Source organism: Dipodomys ordii, unplaced genomic scaffold, assembly GCF_000151885.1.
Source record: "Dipodomys ordii isolate 6190 unplaced genomic scaffold, Dord_2.0 Scaffold55, whole genome shotgun sequence".
Lineage (NCBI taxonomy): Eukaryota > Metazoa > Chordata > Mammalia > Rodentia > Heteromyidae > Dipodomys > Dipodomys ordii.
In genome coordinates, this window is record NW_012267271.1 from 7,881,639 (window position 1) to 7,901,084 (window position 19,446).

General features: G+C 51.6%; 1 protein-coding gene across 1 annotated transcript in view; it reads right to left on the reverse strand.

Annotated features, from left to right (window-relative positions):
* Ak8 (adenylate kinase 8) overlaps nt 1–19,446 on the reverse strand; it is a 142,942-nt gene that overhangs the window by 76,603 nt on the left and 46,893 nt on the right. The window contains exon 10 of the mRNA XM_013021338.1: nt 17,965–18,054. Within this exon, the coding sequence (XP_012876792.1) occupies nt 17,965–18,054 (90 nt within the window). The remainder of the gene's footprint in view (nt 1–17,964; nt 18,055–19,446) is intronic.

The window sequence follows — 19,446 nt, forward strand, 5'->3', positions numbered from 1 at the left end:
GGGAGAGGATGTCATTCTTCTACGTCCTTTATCTCCCAGTCAGGAGAGAGCAGAGAAAGGATTCTGCCTTAAGAAGAGCCCTGGAAGCGGGGCACCAGTGGCTCATACCTGTACTCCTAGCTACTCAGCTGAGATCTGAAGATCACAGTTTGAAGCCAGCCTGGACAGGGAAGTCTGTGAGACTCTTATAATTCAATTCATCACAGAAAAAGCTGAAAGTGGTGCTGTGGCTCAAATGGTACAGCGCTAGCCTTAAGCAAGAGGAGCTCAAGGACAGTGCTCAGGCTGAGTTCAAGCCCCAGGGCTGAAGAGCGAGAGAGAGCGAGAATGAGAGCGAGAGAGCGAGAATGAGAGCGAGAGAGCGAGAATGAGAGCGAGAGAGCGAGAGCGAGAGCACAGAGCCCTGGTAGACAGTATGATTGACAAGTGGGTGGGGCTGTCTTCTCCCCACAGGACCAGCAGGGCCTGCAGGTGACCTGGAGCCTGCCTTCCTCCTTAGAGAAGCTCCCCAGGCTTCCCTACCTTGCCTGGTCCCCTTCATCATAGCAGCCCTGGCCTGGCCTGCACCATAGGTCTGTGACCCCCCACCCCAGGTTCACCTGTGCTCTGGTCCCCCTCATCTGTAGCCAACACTCTAGGTAATTCTGTGCATAATGTCTGGCTCTCACAGGAGCCAGGGGAGCCCATATGCACAAAGGACCTGTTCTACTAAGTTTGTCCAAGCCCAGCACACTGCCCAGCACACAGTAGATACGGCGCTGCAATGCTGAGCACAATGGCTCACATCTGTAATCCTAGCCACCCAGGAGGCTAAGATGGGGAGAATTAAAGTTGGGAGGCCAGCAGGGGGCAAAAAAACGTTCCAGAATCCTCATGATAATCAATAAAGCTGGGTGTGCTGACATGCACCTGTCACCCCAGGTATAAGGGGAATGTAAACAGGAGGATAACAGTCCAGGCTGGCCAAAGCATAAACACTGCTCTGGTTAGGTGTCATCCCAGCTACTCAGGAGGCTGAGATCTGAGGATCCTGTTGGAAGCCAGCCCATGAAGTAAAGTCCCTGAGATTCTTATCTCCAAATTAACTACCAAAAAGCTGGAAATGGAGCTGTGGCTCAAGTGGTAGAACGCTAGCCTTGAGGAAAAAAAAAAAGCTAAAGACAACACCCTACACCCTGAGTTCAAACCCCAGTACTGGCACAGACAGTAACAACATGGGACTCTATTTTTTTTGTTGTTGTTGTTGGTGTGGGGCCTGAACTCTGGGGCTGGGCGCTGTCCCTCAGCTCTTCAGCTCAAGGCTAGTGCTTTACCACTGGAGCCACAGCACCACTTCCGGGTTTTTCTGCTTATGTGGTGCTGAGGAATTGAACCCAGGGCCTTATGCATGCAAGGTAAGCACTCTACCACTGAGCTACCTTCCTAGCCCCAGGATTCTATTTTTTTTTTTTTTAATGAAATCAAAAAAGGTCTGGGATCAAGTACCTGCCTAGCAAGTGCAAGGCCCTGAGTAGTCCCTCCCAAGATTTCCTTTCTCTCATTTTCATTTTATCACCTTAGCTCCTCCATGATCATCTCCAAACCCAAGTTCAAAGCCTACTACGGGTGTCAAAAAAAATTGTTTGGAGCTGGGCATTGTTAGCTCACGCCTGTAATCCTAGCTACTCAGGAGGCTGAGATCTGAAGATCGAGGTTCAAAGCTAGCAGAGTCTGTGAGACTTTTTTTTTTTAAACTTTTTGCTTATGTGGTGCTGGGGAATTGAACCCAGGGCCTCATGTATGCAAGGCAAGCACTCTACCACTGAGCCACCTTCCCAGCCCAAGTCCATGAGACTCTTATCTCCAATAAACCACCAGAAAACCGGAAGTGGCGCTGTGGCCTAAGTGGTAGAGTGCTCGCCTTGAGCTGAAGAGTACAGGGACAGCATTCAAGCCCAGAGTTCAAGCCCCACGACCTACAAAAATAAATAAAAAAAATTGTTTGGAAGGTCATCTCACGGTTGGGCCTGGGTCCTAGGTGATATATTTAAGGTCATCCAATCAGTTGGTGTAGAGGTGGGACAGCACCATGACTGCCCACAAGGCCCCAGCTGTGGCCTTGCCACACTGCCTGGGGGCCCTGGAGTCCATGTCCCTAGCCTCAGCCACTTATAAACCAGTACAAGAAACTGCATCGGCCAGGGAGAAATCTGACCAGAGGGAAGAAAGGACGACAGACCGCAACACAAAGGCTTCTCTCCCAGCTCCTCCCTCAGCTGACAAAAGATTCCTAGAGGGACTTGCCCAGTCTATTTCAGAATGAACACACGACTCTCACAGACAGCTGGGGCAGATGTGCTGTGTCTACTAGTAGAGGGGAATTTTAATAAAAAACGGCTCATCCGTGCTATGAAATACTATGCACCCTCTAAAAAAACTATTTACCTTGGACGTGGTGCTGTGGCTCAAAGTGGTAGAGCACTAGCCTTGATTGAAAAACCTCAGGGACAGCACCCAGGCCCTGAGTTCAAGTCCCACAACTGAAAAAAATATATATATATATACATATGTGTACGTATTTTTACCTTAACTTGTGACAGAATGGGGGAAATGTGATAAACAAATATCTTCTATAAGCAGCTAAATTTTAAAGATGTGCATGTTTAGATATTAACTATATATTTAAATATGCAATATAAATAATATGTATTATAATATGGACATCCATGTGTATATATGTATATATAAATATGCCCAGGGAGATGAGAGCCCGGCACAGGATGCCTGAAAGTCAGATGCAACCTCTCTGTTCGGGGAGCTCAGGGTCCCTGCACAGAGAGGAGATAAGGAGATAGTCCAACAGGATCCTGACTGAAAGGCCCAGCCCCCTCCGGTGGGATGACCCTGGAGAGGTCAAGCCCTCTTTAGTGCCCGTAGTGGTAGGGAACTTTCTGCACGGGCGGGCGGCTCCTGTGTGGATGGAAGGGGGCGGGCAGACCTCTCACCCCCATCCCTACACAGGAGCCTGCCTCAGCTTCCAAGCGAAGGTAGGTAGATGTCTGGGTTTGGGGGTGTGGCTTGGTGCCCTGGGCTGGTACCAGATTCAGAGGGGTGCCAGGGCTCACTGTACTGCCAGAGGTCCCCAAAGATGCACTCTTCCATTTTTTAAATACATGTTAAAAGTCTTCTGTTAAAAAGGAGTTTTTAAAAGGTAACCACTGCCAGGAGGAGGTCATGTCACAGGGAGAAGGGACTCGGGAGAAGCCGCCGCGGTGGCTCAGGTGCTCCTACACTGGAGGCACCTGGGTGTGGACGGCTCCATCTTTCTCTTAACTCCACCAGCTGGGCAAGCTGTGAAGCCTGGCACCATGGCATTTGCCCAAATCGGCCAGCCTTGAGTATTTTTGGGAAAGCTCCAGTCCTGGAATAACACGGAATAGGAAAATCCACAGAGCCTCAAAGGGGTGGTGCGGCTGAAGCGAGATGCGCCTCTCCCTCATGCAAGTGTCCTCCAGGGAGATTGCCTGGGTCCCCTACTCAGGATAGGGTGAAGGGCGCGGACATGGCTGCCTCCAAGGCCACCCACCTTCCCGGACAGTGTCCCTAGGCAGCGACAGTGGGCAGAACCCCAGGGGAGACAGGAATCCTGAAGACCCAAACCAGCCCACATGGGCTGTGCCTGCCTTACCTCTGCCTCTCCTTTCCCTTCTCCTCCCCCTTCTCCTCTCCTCTCCTCTCCTTCTTTGTGCCTTCTTTTCTGCTCATCCCGCAGCAATGTGTTCTTTGGGGAGGATTGCACTCTCCCTTCTGCAGGGAGTTTAAAGTCCCTGGGTAATGTGTCCATTATCCTCTCTGCTCCTTTCAGAGAGGCCCAGCCAGGCTCAAGTCTCCCACCATTAAGTCAGATGCCTGGGGCTTGATTTCCCAACGTGACAGTTAACATCTCTCCCTGCCTGCAAGTAACTGCCAAGGGCAACCACTCTAGAATGTCCTGTCAGCCCCAGGTTTAGGAAAGTGCAAGATGTGAGCATACCATTATTCCTGGTTTTAGAAGTTTGCTTTTCTCTCCCTGCCCTCAAGATCCTCGGTGGAGGCCAATCCTGAGGCTGACCTCAGTCCAGGGACCCCTGCAGCCTGGGTGGGCCTGGAAGGGGGCTCAGTGCAGGCTCTCTTGGGTGTTTACAGGCCCCTCTCACAGGGTGTTCTAGGCCCATACCGCTTGGGAGCCCTGGCCACTGCTCCTGTCCTGTCTTAAAGGCAGATTCTTGGTGAGAGACCCCAGCCTCACATTCAGCCCCCTCCCATCAACTCTGGGCTTCAGACAGGAGCTGGGCCACTGCGAACAGAGCCTGGACAGTCTGATTTCTCCTGGCAGTAGCTCTGCCCTCAGCTACACTCAGTTGGGACAATGCCTTGTGGGATTGAGGGCAGCGGAAGGGGGTACCCATGTACTACCAGTTTGCCCTGGAGACTGGAGCTCCCCTATCTACTCCCCCTCCCCCAAACCAGGTCACACCAGCTGCTGTCTGTGGTCCACACATCACAAGGCCTCCTGACCTTTCGGCCTATCACTGAGTCCCAGCCTGGAAGCGAGGTTGGGTGGAGGCCGGAGAGGGGCCCTAAGGTTGCTGGAGCTGGCTTAGAAAGGTGAGAGAAGGCAGGCCATGGCTCCCGCCACAGGTGTCTGGAGGTGAAGGCTCCACAGGTCTGGCAGGCAGACACTCCCTGGGGCAGAAGGGAAGGAACCCAGTGCTTGGCCAGCCACACCTTCTGGCTGGAAAGCCTCCTCTCTTTCAGCACCCCAGCACAGCTGCGGGCTCCCGGGCTCCAGGTACTGCCGACCACGAAGGGGTCCCCAGGGCCCCCAGCAGTAAGTCAGATCCGGAGAGCTTACAAGACAGGAGTAATTTAGTTTTTGTTTTAATTTCTATTCTAGTGCTCACAAGGAAAAGGACTTATCACCACCCCGCCCCCAGGCCTGTCTCCTCCTTAGAATGCTGGGAGCTTTGGAGGGAGTGTCACACATCACTGGAATCCAGTGAAAGTTAAATTGGTGACTTCTGGGCGATGGGGCCTACTCCTGGTAGCAGAGACCTGCAAGCCCTCCCCACGGCTGGAACAGAAATTGGCACTGAGGTGCTGGGACCCAGGGCCAGGTCCGCTGTACTAATGCTGTTTGTTTATGATGTACTGCCACCTGCTGGTTGGTTTTGGTGCTGCACCCAAGTGAGTCCAAAAGCTCTACAAACATTGGTGAAACCGCCAGGGAGGGAGAGACGAGGATTGTTTCAAGTGTGCAGGGCAGAAGCTCACTGGATCTAGTTGGCTCCTTGGTAAACTGAGGTCATTTGCCCCAGACAGACCTGTCTTGCTAGGCTTACTCCTCCAGGTGCAAGATTAGAGAGACGTGTTTGCTAAGATCTGAAAGTCTATATTCTAACATCTATATTGCTTACTAACAACAATGTAACAGTGCCAGGAAAGAACAAGAGTTTAATTCTGGATTTTCCCTTGGAGCTCTGACTGACTAGAGGGTCCCCCTGGCGTCCTTACCTCTGGAAGAGTGGCTATCCACTTCCAACCTCTCTCTTCAGGGTCCACACAGCACTGGCATGCTCACAGCTGGGTGGCAGCACTGCCCCCAGGGACATCTCTGTGTGTCCCAGGTAGTGAGTGACATGTCACATGAGTAAAAAGAGCACTCAAGCTGGCACCAGGGGCTCATGCCTACAATCTAGCTACTTAAGAGGCTGAGATCTGAGGATCACAATGTGAAGGCAGCCTGTGTAGGACTATCTCCAATAAATCAGCAAGAGCTGACATGCAGACATTGCTCATGTGGTGAGGCCTGAAGTGCAAGCTCCAAGTACCAGCACACACACACACACACACACACACACACACACACACACACACACACAAGACCACTCAGGGGCAGCCATTTTTCTATAAATTCCCTCTACTTCACTTGCCAAAGTAATATAAAAAAGTACTCAGCCACAGTGCATAACAACTTAATGGCTATTCTTATTTCAAAGTGCATTTTTTTACATCTTTCAATGTAATCTAAGAATATCTGGAAAAAAGCATGTGTGTGTGTACATGCACATGTGTGACATATTAAGTGAACTATACCACACCACACAACACTGCAACACTGCACACTACCTGTGGGAGTTGAGGATCCCATCTCCCTTCCACTCAAATGGGTGGGGCTCAGAAGCAGTTATTTCTCCCACACCTCACAGGCAGCAAGGAGATCTGGGAGAAGCTAGCCAGCAGCCTGGGAGGGCAGGCCTGGTGCTCTGGGCTAGAGAAGGTGTCACGGGGAGCCTACAGAACAGGGTATGCACTACGAGGTGGACCCATGGGCCTGGCTTTGGTCCGAGGGTGCGCTTATTTGAGTACAAGTATTAATTCACATAATCATAACAATCCTATGAAATAACACCCTATTTTTCAGACTGGGAAACTGAGGCACAACAAGAGAAACCCATTTTGCCACAGCCACACAGCCAGAAGGCAGAAAAGCCCAGACTGGCACCCAGGTCTGGGGAGGCTTCCTCACACTCTGTGCCCTGCCACACTGCCCGTTTAGAAGGACCGGCGATGAGAAGACCCAGAAGCCTGAATTCTGTCTGCAGCCAGTTCACCGGGGACTATGTCAGCTCCCAGTTGGGGTTTCCTCCTCTTGAGAGAACAGGACTGAACCCCCAGGTCTCTGGTGGCAGCAAACCCCACTGAGCCACACAGAAGCTAAACATTTATAAGGCTATGTTCTACCTCAGCCATGTGATATGGCCAGTCCTGAACAAAATAGAGTGTTCAGAACAGGCTTCATCATGGGGTAAAGATGTCTGCACCTTCATCAGCCTTACCACTGAGGGACAGGGTTCATGGCTCTCCCTTTGAGTCCAGGCTGGCCAGTAAGGCCAGGCTGATGCCTGGGTAAAGTGGGGCGGCGGGGGGGTACCTCTGAGGCTAGGTCGTATGAAGCCTGGCAGCTTTCCCTGTCCTCTCCCCCCAGCCATGGCCACCCTCGGATCCTCGGATGCAACCTGCAGCCGCCATGCTGTGAGGAAACCAAGCCAGCTGTAGGAGGCCCACCCCAGCCTGTCATCAGCCATTGGGGAAGGGGATGGGGAATCCATGTAGGCACATCAGTATACATATGGAGGAGAGGCAAGGAACTCAAGAGGCAGGGCCTGATGGGCCCAGACAGCAACAGTGGCCCACCTTCCTGTCCAAGCCCCGGGAGCTAAGGCCCCGAGAGGGTGAGCGGCTGGCCAAGGTCGCACAGCTGGGCAGCAGCACCCTGTACCCCAGGCTCACCCCTGCTCACCATCTGGCTAGAAACCCTTCTGGTCATGCACAGTTCGTGCCACCAGGACGAGTGGGGTGTCATCCACACAGAAGCATGGGCAGCAGGTCATTTCTGGGCCCTGGATGCTGGGGGAGCCCTTCCTGGTGCTCCTACCAAAGTGGCCTGGTCAGCTGCCACCTGCCCGCTCCCTAACACACATCAGCCCAGCCAGGCCGGTGCTGCTCTGCCACCCAAGGAGCCGTCAGCCAGCACTGAGCACCAGCAAATGGGAGATTTGGATGGGGGGATGGGGGGGTGGGGATGGGCAGCTCAGACGAGGTCCTGCTCACCCCCCACAGAGGCTGAGGTGGGGGCAGAATTATGGAGCCAAGCTCAGGGAGAGGTCATGAGGGAGAAGTCCTCCTTCCCTGCTCCAGCCCTGGGTGCCAGCACCTCCTGTCTCCAACCCACCTCCACTCCTCAGCCCACCAGTCCTGTCTCTCTGCCCAGGGTCACCCAGAGCTGCATAGACAGGTGTGGAGCTGCAGGGCTCCCTTCCTCTGTGCCAGGTCCGTTTACATGGAGAAACCTGGGCGCCGGCTCGAGGTGACAAGCTCCCGCAGGCCTCACTCACAGTCCTTGGAGGAAGAAGCAGTGACATTCCCTGTCAATGGAGGACATTCCCAGAGGGCAGGGGACTCGGCAGCACTGGCTTTGGGGCCTGCAAAGGGCTTGATGCAGCTCTGGCCCTGCCAGGCTCTGTCCAGACAGGCGTGCTAGGAGTCGCCGCCCTTTCTGGAGAAGCAGGGCTGGGCCTCAGGGGTCCAGCCTGTCCAAGACGATTTCACAGCTCAGTGCGTTGGAGGTTTGCTCTTCTCTGAGGCCATGGAGTCTGCTCGGGAGGGCACACACTTCCAGACACTCCAGGTAGAGCAGGAGGACACTTCGCACTTCTGGGCTTTCCGTGGACTTCCCACAAATGTCTGGGTTTGTTCTGTCTAGTTGTAACCGGCATGTCCAGGAAACTGAGCTTTCTGTCCACAGGAAGATCTGGGGCTGCTCTGTGGTGGTAAGAAATCACACCAGCCAGGTGCCAGTGGCTCACGCCTGTAATCCTACTATCAAGGAGCCTGAGATCTGAGAGTCATGGTTGTGAGCCAGCTGGGTAGACAAAGCTGAGAGACTCTTAGAGTAACCAGCAAAAAGTCAGAAGTGAGCCAGGTGCCAATGGCTGACACCTGCACTGCAATCCTAGCTACTCAGGAGGCTGAGATCTGAGGATTGGGGTTCGAAGCCAGCCCAGGCAGGAAAGTCTGTGAGACTATCTCCCATGAACCACCAGAAAACCAGAAGTAGAGCTGTGGCTAGAGTGTAGTAGAGTGCCAGCCTTGAGCAAAAAGGCTCAGCGACAGTGCCTGAGCCCTGAGTTTAAACCCCGTACCAACAAAAGAGTGAGAAATGGAGGTATGGCTCAAGTGGGACAGTGGCAGCCTTGAGCAGAAAAGCAAAGGGCCAACGTGAGGCTACCTGCACAGAGGCACAAAAGCAAAGCAAAGCAAAGCACACCAAAGCACCAAAGACACTGGCTGGCCTTGTCCTGCTGCACACATTCTTGGTGGAAAAGAATGGGTCTAGAATCCCTAACTGCCTCAGTTTCTCCACTGAATGTCCACTGAACAGCTTCATAACCGGTTCTCACCTGGCTTCAACCCCACTGGCAGGCATTCTGATCATGTACAAAGACAACAGTGCACTTTCACAATCGAAGTCTAGATGGGAAAGAAAAAAGGAAAAGGGAGAGGGGGACTCGCGTGGGCCACAAACCTGTTGATGAGGAAGGGGATACATATTGACCCCTCCCCCCCCCATAGAACTGTCCTCACAAGAGAGGCCCTGGGGCCTTCAGAATGCAAGCAGCTCTCTCCCCGCCACTGCCCTGTTTGGCTGGCCTGGCCAGCAGAGGCTTTCTCTCAGGCTGAAAAAGACTCCTACCTATTTTCCATAAGGAATCTTTGTAGCAGTCCCAGTGGATAAGTCGAAAGTTTGACTTGAAAAAGGAAGCTACTTCAAAAGCATTGTCAGCTGGAGGTGAGGGTCCTCACAGACGCATACATTACGGGGTGGGGGCAGCTGTTAGTCGACCTCCGGCCCCCTCCAGCGAGGCCCCTGGCTGGGGACTCTGGAGGACACACGTGGGGAAGGCATGGCGAGGAAAACCCACACTCAACAGAAAAGTAAATTAATGTGTTTATGACTTACTGCTTGGACTGTGTGTGTGCACACACGTGTGTGTGTGTGTGCGCGCGCGCGCGCACATGCGGAGAGAAAATGAAAGAAAAATGTAGAGTTTTTTCAATAATAAAAAGGGAGTTGCTCTGCGGGGCCCCTAAAGCTTGTGAAAAATTAAACTCGACGGATTCAAACTGTCCTATTTCCACTTCAAAAGGGAAGAGGCACTGAGCTCTTCCCAACTTAGCTTCAAACGCCCAGCACCCTAGAAAGTTTCTGTTAAAAAAAAAAAGGCTCCCGTTCCCCCAAGCACTGTACTGGTTATGGTGCCCACCGTCTCTCCCTCCACTAATTATACCCCTGTGAGTCTATTAATCAATCGGTAAATTATTTAGAAAGGCACGCGCCGTCTTGAGCTAGTACAAACACGCCGCGTGGAGGCTGGCTGGTAGTGAGCAGGCAGGGGTCCCCCAGGGTCTCCCCGGCTCGCAGCTCGCCCAGGCTGCACTGCTCAAAACAAGAAATCGCAGCCGCTTACCTCCTCAGATGGGGAGCTTTACGTGGTCTTTCAACTCAGCAACTCTTTGCAAGTTTTTAACAAAAGAGAGAAGCCGGCCTATTGTCAAATCTTTAGTGTGCATTTAGTGATGAGAATATTAATTCCCCCTTTAAAACAAAATAAAAATGAGCACTTCGGCTGGGCTGTGATCCAGGCCACCTGGGACCTGTGCCCACAGACGGTTCTCAAAATCACTCATAATCAGCTCCATGTGGGGCTGGTGTGGCGGGCTTGTGTCTCCCTGGCTGGTTTTGCTAGGGTGAGGACTCATTACCACAGTGTGTCAGCAAGCCTCGCATCTGCCACCTCTGCTCAGGTTCTATTAGGCCGTTGGGGACCTTTCTCCAGGCAGAGACACTTAGCAAGGAGAGGCTGTGCAGGAGGGGACACAGATAACACTCCATAATGATCTGTCTTCTGCGTTACCCCCTCGGCTTTTGGGGAAGTTAGCACACCAATTAAATAGCTGTGTTCTCACCTAAAGCAAGCACGTGTCTGGCGTGTGTCGGAATGCAGGCTGTGCTAGAGTGAACCTGGTTCACTGTGGGGTTAAGCAAGGACCAAAAGGCATCCTGACCAAGGCCTACTGGGCAGCGCTGCCAGGCTGGCCCTCCCACTCCTGCAGAGATAGGAAAAGCCACAGTCCACCACAAAACACCACTGTGGGGACACACCGTGGCTGGCAGGGCCCTGACGGGACTCTTTCTGAATCCACTCTACACACACTGCGATGACCATCCAGCACCCAGCGCAAGGATGGAAACCAGGACAAGCGCTCATGTTTCTCTTGTCCAGTAAACCCCAGATGATATTCAGGAATGAGAGCGGGGCCAGATGCCAGCGGCTCACGCCTGTAATCCTAGCTACTCAGGAGGCTGAGGTCCGAGGACTGCCATTCAAAACCAGCTCGAGCAGGAAAATCCATGAGACTCTTATCTCCAATGAACTGCCAAAAAACTAGAAGTGGAGCTATGGCTCAAAGTGATAGAGTTCTAGCCTTGAGCAAAAAGGCTCAGAATAGCACCCAGGCCCCGAGTTCAAGCCCCATGATGAACCAATTGAAAAAAAAGAATAAGAGAGCTGGGGTTGCCCTGACCGTCCCAAATGGAAAAAGACAGTGGCCTGGCACTAATTAGACCACCATCTCAAAGCAAAGCAGACGTCCTCTTCAATGGAATTGGAACAGTGGAACAAGGCCAGCAGGATCCTGGCTTTGTGTTGTGTGAAAAGTGCAAAGCCAGACATTCCAAAGGGCAAAAACTTGGGGGAATGTAGGGCTCTGGAATTCCACGTGACGCCTTTGATGGGAATGAAATGGTGCAGCCAGCCTGCCCCAGCTGACTCCTGGCCAGGTTGTAATGTGCCTCTAAATGGGAAGAAGGAGCCCCGAACGTCCCGCGGCCCTGGCGGCCACTGGGAACGCTGGCTGACTTCAGCCGGCAATAGAGACCTGGTAGCTCACGTGCCTGATTTTAGAAAACGAAGTCAGCCTCCACTGTCACATGTGTGTCGTGTCCTATTGCATGGTATCCGCCGTGGGGACCTAGGCATCAACAATCTCATTTTAAGAGCTACGGAAATGACTGGGAACTTGTTTTTCCAAAATCCCAGAATTGTTTTGACTTGCTTCTCATCCAAGTAGAAGTGACAGACCCTTTCCAGCGGTGAAGGCAGCGAATGTTGTGAGGGCCAAACCCCGATGGCTTTTGTGGAGGCTGCCTGCATCAAGAGCGCCGTGCGCACAGCCCTGGGGAATGAATTTGTTCTGTTCACTGCAGCTAAGCTGGAATGAATTTAGGAGGTCAGACCTATATATTTCCAAGTCCAGAGCACGGAATAAACATTTCCCCGTCCCTCTGTCCATGATGCCGTCACCCACAGCCTGGGATCAGGAGACGGAAGTGGAGCTAAGACGGGGCTTTGGGGTCCCTTGCCAAGAAAACAGTGCACTTATTAATTTTGCTGCCGACTCGAAAAAGGAGGTGTTGGCAGCACCTGTGAGGACAAAACCAGAACATAACGGAGCCCGTAGAGGTCACGGCGGGGACGAGCCTTGCAGAGGCGGCAGCTCCATGGGGAAGGACGACACCTGGACTATGGGGGTGGCAGGACTCCCCAGCAGCGACAGAGCTGTGGGGCTCCAAGGTGAATGGAGAGAGGGGCAGAGCCGGCCAGGCCCTGGGGACCCGGAGGCTAGTAGCCGGAGCAGGAAGAACAGCATGCCCAACGGGGCAGTGTGTGCACGGGGGGTGACACGCACCAGCTCAGAGATGCCAGGGGCTTTGGACGGTGGTGCTGAGGCCTCTGTGTCCCAGCCTTGGAGGGTTTGGATGTCCTCTGTGAGCACTATGGAGAGGAAGTGGGACTGGTGCTCTCCTGCCAGGATGCCAGCTGGCCCCTGGCACACACAGGTATCAGAAATGCGAGACTCGTGGCGCCTCAGTGGAACAGATCGGGGAGGAATGCCCCCAGACTCCCTCTTCTGGATGACTGCAGGCTGGGGACTGTAGCACTCTGTCCCTGAGTATTCGGGAGAAACCTTCTAAGCAAGGATGGATAGGAAGACCTTCTTCTATAGCTACTGCTTGGCCAGGGATCTTTGGGTCCAGTTGGGGCCCCTCTCCCTGTTCCCATTGCCAGGATGTGGCATTTGTTGGCTTTTCCCAGTCCTGGCCTTGGGAAGCCTAGCTGCTACCTCTGACCCAAGGGAATCTCTGCCTGATGGTCCCAGCCTATGGCACACACCTGCGGCTTTGAGGTCTGCCTCTTCATGGGTTCTCAGCTCAGGGGTGGGGAGGAAGAATGACCAGTGCCATCCTCTAACATTAACGGCAGCGCATGCCCGTGTCACGAGGTCACAGTGTTCTGGACAGGGAGCTGGGCAGCCTCGCCAGGCTGTGGGTTGACTGTGCAGTTTCCCTGTGCAGTCCCATCTTCCCTTCCAAACTGAGCTCTGTGGAGAATTGTGTCTGTGTTCTTCCTGCCTCAGCTGGCAGGGAAGTGGCTCTGCCGCCTGGGCGGTGCCCGCTCCTCCTCTGCGCCCGGAGGGCCGTGGATTTCCTGGCAGCGTTTCCCCAGCCCGCTAATGAAACCCGGTTAGTGGTTATGAATGTAAATGCATTCCTGTTGTCCCTGCCAGATCAGGATTAGCGAGATGACAGAATTTATTGCTTCTGTTAGGAAGATATGATATTGGTGGTTGTTGTGTTTTTAATTCTGTAGGAAGAACAAAAGTATAGTGCTACATAATCTAAATAAACATAAAGCCGTAGAAGAAAAAAATTAGCACAAAACACTGAAGAGAGAAGCTATTCAGGTCTAACTTAGAAGGAAACTGGAAAACGTGTCTATAGTCTCCTTTGTATTCAACCAAAACCCCCAAACCAAAAGCAAACAAAATCTCTCATCTGAACCCCCACTGAAGGGACTCCTTGGTTTGGTTTTGGTGGCGGGGCCGGGGAGGGGGGTAGGTACCAGTTAATGAGTTTGGGCTCATGGCAATTCATTTGTCTCTACAAAAGGAAGTAACCATTGTTCCCACTTACCCTCAGATACAGTCTGAATAAGTAAAAATACAGTGCTCAGCCAGGCACTGGTGTTCACACCTGCAATCCTAGCTACTCAGAAGGCTGAGGTTTGATGATGGCAGCTAGAAGCCAGCCTGGGCAGAAACGTCAGTGAAACTCTTACCTCTAATTAACCAGCAAAAAAACTGGAAGTGGAGGGGTGGCTCTAGTGGTAGAGTGCTAGCCTTGAGTAGAAAAAGCCAATAAAGGACACAAAGTCCTAAATCCAAGCCCCAGTATCAGCATAAATAATAATGATACTTATCTCACACCTGGCTATAAGAGTCTGGAGGAAGCAGGGCGCCAGTGGCTCACGCCTGTAATCCTAGCTACTCAGGAGGCTGAGATCTGAGGATCACGGTTCAAAACCAGCCTGGGCAGGAAAATCCGTGAAACTCTTATCTCCAATAAACCACCAAAAAACCAGAAGTGGCACTGTAGCTCAAGTTGTAGAGCGCTAGCCTTGAGCTGAAGAGCTGAGGGACAGTGCTCAAGCCCAGAGTTCAAGGCCCACAACCAACAAAAACAAAACAAAACAAAAAGAGTGGAGGAAGACCAGCAGGCCTGTGCTCCAGGACCCCATAAAGCAGCAACGGTTCCCATCCTCCTCTGTCCTCCAGGGGGGCAGGGAGCTCCAGGACATCCAGACTGAAGCACTCTGAGCAGGCCCCATTCTTTCCCACAAAACAGCTAAAACTAGAAAATTATACAGTGACTTCAGATATAGATAAAATACAGAATGCAGGTTTAAAGAAACTCAATGGGAAAAAAATTAAACCTAATATTAAATGAACACTTACAAAGCAATTAAGACAAAAAAAAGGCTTCATTGAAAAATAGGTGCTGTAGTTCAGTAGTAGACCAACTGCCTGACATGTGTGAGATCCTAAGGTGCACCTCTGAATCATTAAATATAAGTAAATAAATATGCAGAAGAAATTAAGCCAATAGACCAAGGATATAGAGACAATTTACAAAAGATGAAAAACATGTCCAATTTTGCACCAAAATATGTTTCACATTACCAATCTCACAATGTAATCACGAAGACCACAATGAAAAACAAATTGGCAAAGGTTCGATTATTACCTGTAGTGAGTGGAATAAACTTGACAGCCCCCTGCATGAAGATGGCCACATCCCGGCCCCATGATGAAGTTACACAAAGATTTCTGCATCCCAGCCCCGGTGATGAAGTTACACAAAGTTATCGGAATCCTAGCCTGGGGGATAAAGTTAGGGATCCTGAGATGAGAGATTGTCCTGTGCAACTGAAGTGGGCCCAATGCAATGACAGGGACTTTGAAGAGGGAGGCATGAGGGTCAGTCAGAAGAGATGTAACAAGGGAAGCAGAGGTCAGTAAGACAGAGAGAGAGAGTTGATGATGCTACATTGCTGGCTTTGAAGAAAAAGGAAGGGAGCCAGGAGCCAAACATTGCAGGCAGCTTCTAGGAGCCAAGAAAGGCAGAGAAGCCTTCTCCCCTAAGCCTCAGGAAGGAGCAAAGCCTGGATAACGCCTTCTGACTTCCAGAACTATAAGAAAATAAAATCATGTTGTTTTAAGCTGCTACTACAGCAGCTATAGCAAACAAATGCACTGACAAAACACAGAGACAGTGAAGAGGAGGAGAAAATGGGCATCTGGTGACCTAGGAGTAGTCGCACACCACTGGGAAAGGACTTGGTCTTTGATCTAACCCATTAGATCATCCTAAGGTATTCAGGGATCTTTCTAAAGCCGTATATCTGGGAAGATATACACTAATACCAAAGAACTGCAAATTTAGAAAGCACTTAAATATTTACTTTTTGTAATTTTACATTTTGTAAGCAATTGCAGGTGTACAGAAGGAGAGTCAAAAAATTCCTGTGCTCCCTTCCTTGGATGCTCTCCTTTGCCAGGCACTGTTTCAGAGCCAGGAAGTGCTTGTTAATAGGGAAGGAAGTTTTCACCCAGTCATGAACAGGGCACTACCCACAAAAACTCAAAACCAGGGGCTGGGAAGGTGGCTCAGTGGTATAGCGCTTGCCTTGCATGCATGAGGCCCTGGATTTGATTCCCCAGCATCACATAAGCAAAGCCGGAAGTGGCTGTGGCACTAGCCTTGAGCTGAAGAGCTGAGGGACAGCACCCAGGCCCAGAGTTCAGGCCCCACGACCAGACCCCTCCCCCCCCCAAAAAAACTCAAAACCAGCAGGAGACAGTGGCTCACACCTGTAATCCTAGCTACTCAGGAGGCTGAGATCTGAGGGTTGCTGTTCAAAGCCAGCCTAGGCAGGAAAGTCTGCAAGATTCTTATCTCCAATTAACCACCAGAAAACCAGAAGTGGCACTGTGGATCAAGTGGTAGAGCGCAGGCCTTGAGCTGGAGAGTTCAAGCCCCACAAGCTCTCCTTCCCCCACCCCACAAAACCCCTCAAAACTGTACTAATCTGTTACTCTAGAATCCCATTCATTCAGCCTCTGTGGCTACTAGCTACTGCTGCTCCTCCCCCACCTTCCCCAGCACTGGCGTGTAAATTCAGGGCCTTAAGCTAGCTAGACAGGTGCTCTACACTGAGCCACTCTACTAGTACCTTTCCACATTGGTCTTGCCTTTATGCCTATACTGGCCTGACTGTGATCCTCCTATTTTGCTTCCTTTTGTTGTTTAGATGGCAGTCACACACCACCATGCTCAGCCACTGTACTTCCCTGTGGCTGGGATAAAAGGCACATGCCATTGGGCCAAGCCATTGGTTGAGATGGATTCTCTTGAACTTTTATGCCCAGGCTGGCCTCAAACTGCCATCTTCTAATTTCTACCTTCCAAGTTGCTCAGGTTACAGTCTTGAGCCACTTCTCCCACTGCTGCTTTTTAACAACAGCAGCTGCCCTTGGCACTGTCTGTGGGCAGCCTAGTCAGCAGATGTCATAAACCTGAACACTGGAATTCCTATCTCCATCCTAACATAAATAAAGAAGCCCAGGCCTTTGAGAAAAGGGCAGAGGTGCTGAGGCCTTGTGACCGGTGGTGCAGGACCAGCATCTGAACCAGACAGGGAAATCCCAGAGTGCACAGTGGATTTCCCAATGCGTGCCTCCACCTCATGCTGCACACGACTGCGGTCAGCAGGAGCCCTGGCTTCCTGCCCCTGCACTGGCCACTGCAGCTCACGAATCCCATTCTACCTTACTTGGACCTCACTTGGAGTGCCTTGTGAGGGGTTTGGTCAGATCTGCAAGCGAGCCCTTTCAGCTGGAGGTTAGAGTGAGCAGCATGTACCTGTGGGCTTCCATCTAAACTCACTCCTCCTAGAAAGTGGCCAGAGGAGGCAGCTGGCCTCTGATGAGTGAGTATCTCACTCAATGTCCATTCCACACAGCAGACGGCTATGTCATGGGGGTCCACTTTCTCCTCAGTAAGTATACACCCACACCAGATGTGATCAGTGAGCTTGCATGAGGGTGCAGTACCCAGCCCTTGATACAGAGGAGGAAGATGTGGGTGAGTGGAAAATGTACTCACTAGGGCAGACACTTAAGGTCTAGCAGAGTCCAGGCACTGACAGCCACATGGCCTCAGGAAACCTGACTAGAAGTAGCTCTAAGGCTCCCCCCTTCTGGAGGTCGGATCTGAGAATTCTCTCAGGTGACAGCAGGGATCTAGAAAGGTTACCCAGTTCTGCTTTCTAATCAACCCCACTAAGGACCAACAACCCTTCCAGCCTCACAGCTGCAGCGCTGTCCAAGTACTCTTTTTTTTTTCCTGGTCATGGGGCTTGAACTTTGAGTCTGAGTGCTGTCCCTCAGCTCTTCAGCTCAAGGCAAGAGCTCTACCACTTGAGTCATAGTCCCATTTCTGGTTTTCTGGTGGTTAATTGGTGATAAGAGTCTCGCAGACTTTCCTGCCCAGGCTGGCTTTGAACCATGATCCTCAGATCTCAGCCTCCTGAGTAGCTAGGATGACAGGCGTGAGCCACCAGCACCCAGCTCACTCTGACTTTTTAGTAGCTGATTTTTGTATTTCACTCCAGGAAGGACGTGAGAAGTAGTGGCTGCGCTGGCTCTGGATGTTAAATGTTTTCAGGTAGGAGAAGCAAAGCTTCCCAAGAAACAGGACTTCCACAGGGACAAGCATACCACCACCACACACTCAGCTTCCAAGACCAGGGGTAGGCGCTGAGCAGCATTCCTAAGGAATGAGGCCCAGAGACTTAGCTTCCAACACCCAGTTCCATTTCCCAGCTGCCTCCCTCAACCTGGAGGCTCCTCACACCGCAGGCCCGGCCAGCCCGGAGCCCAGAGCCCGCAGCACAGGAGCAGTGAGCAGGAAGTGGGGCGTACCTGTGATCTCCTTGTCAAAGTAGGGCTGGATGAGATTGCCCAGGTTTGACTTGTCGGCCACAGCTTCTTTCAGCAGCTGCCCACAGCACACTAACAAAGAGAGGGACAGAAAGGACACCGTTAAATTTTAACTAGAAGGAAGAATGAAGGAATAAAACAACAGAGCAGTGTTGACTGCTGGGGGAGAAAAAGGTCACTGAAAAAAAATTAAAGTGTGTGTGTGTGTGTGTGTGTCCAGTGGAAGTCAACATCAAAAAGGAGCAGAGAGATGTGGAATAACAAGGAATGCATTTGGCAAAGACATTAAAAAAAGGACAGCCAGGGAACACACTAACCAGGGTGTCGACAACCACAAGGCCCCTGCAGGACCCTGGCCGCTGAACGCACACGCTCAGGGTCACGGGTCAGGTTCCACACCCGGGTGGCGAGCTGCCTCCCCTGGCTGCAGAGTCACCGTGCACACAGAGAAGGTGGGGGACTGTGGAGCTTACACATCCCTTCTGCTGAGTAAGGTGCTCCAGAGATGACAGTAGGGCTGCAAAGACCACTAGTCCATATGCTGCACGTCCCAAGTCATAACTGAAGGCAGCACACTGGAGCCGCAGGCTGTCCCCTGGGTGCCTCCCGTCACAGTGTGGCCTCGCGCTTCACCTCCCCACTCATCTCCAGCCCTGCACTGTGCTGGCACATGGGAGCAGTTTGCCAAGAGAGGCTGAATGAATCAATACAGGCTAGTATTTTCCAGAATCTTCTAGAATCTTCCAGGCTAGGAAAGCCCTTAATAACCAATGTCAGAAGATTTAAGCTCAATTTTCATGAGTTGTTCATTGTACAACGTGGAAGTTCTTTTTACTTTTTTTCCCTTTTTTTCTTCCCTTCCTTTTTTTTCTCCCTTTCCTTTTTTCCCCCCTCCCTCCCCCTTCCCCCCTCCTTTCTTTCCAGTACCCAGCCAGAATTTCAACTTCTTTTGTGTGCCAGTCCTGGAGCTTGAACTCAGGGCTAGGTAATATCCCTGAGCTTTTGTGCTCAAAGCTAGTGTTCTACCACTTGAACAATAGCTCCTCATCTGACCTTGGTGGTTAACTGGAGATAAGAGTGCCATGAACTTTCCTGCCTGTACTGGCTTCCAACTGTGATCTTCAGATCTCAGCTTCATGGGTTCTAGGATTACAGGTGTGAGCTACCAGCACCTGTCTAGAATTTCAATTTTGATGACAAATCTTCACATATTCAAGAATCTTGAAGCTCCAAGCAAAATAACACAAAGTAAGCCACAGGGGCTCTGGCAGCATGGCTCGAGTCGTAGTAGGGCACCTGCCTACCAAGTGTAAGGCCCTGAGTTCAAATCCCAGTACCACCACCTACACACACACACAAAGCCACAGTTTTATACACTGTAGCCAAATTGCTAAACGCTATAGAAAAGGAGAAAAATACTAAAAGGAACCAGCAGGGGAGAAAAGATGCTTCAGACAGACAATG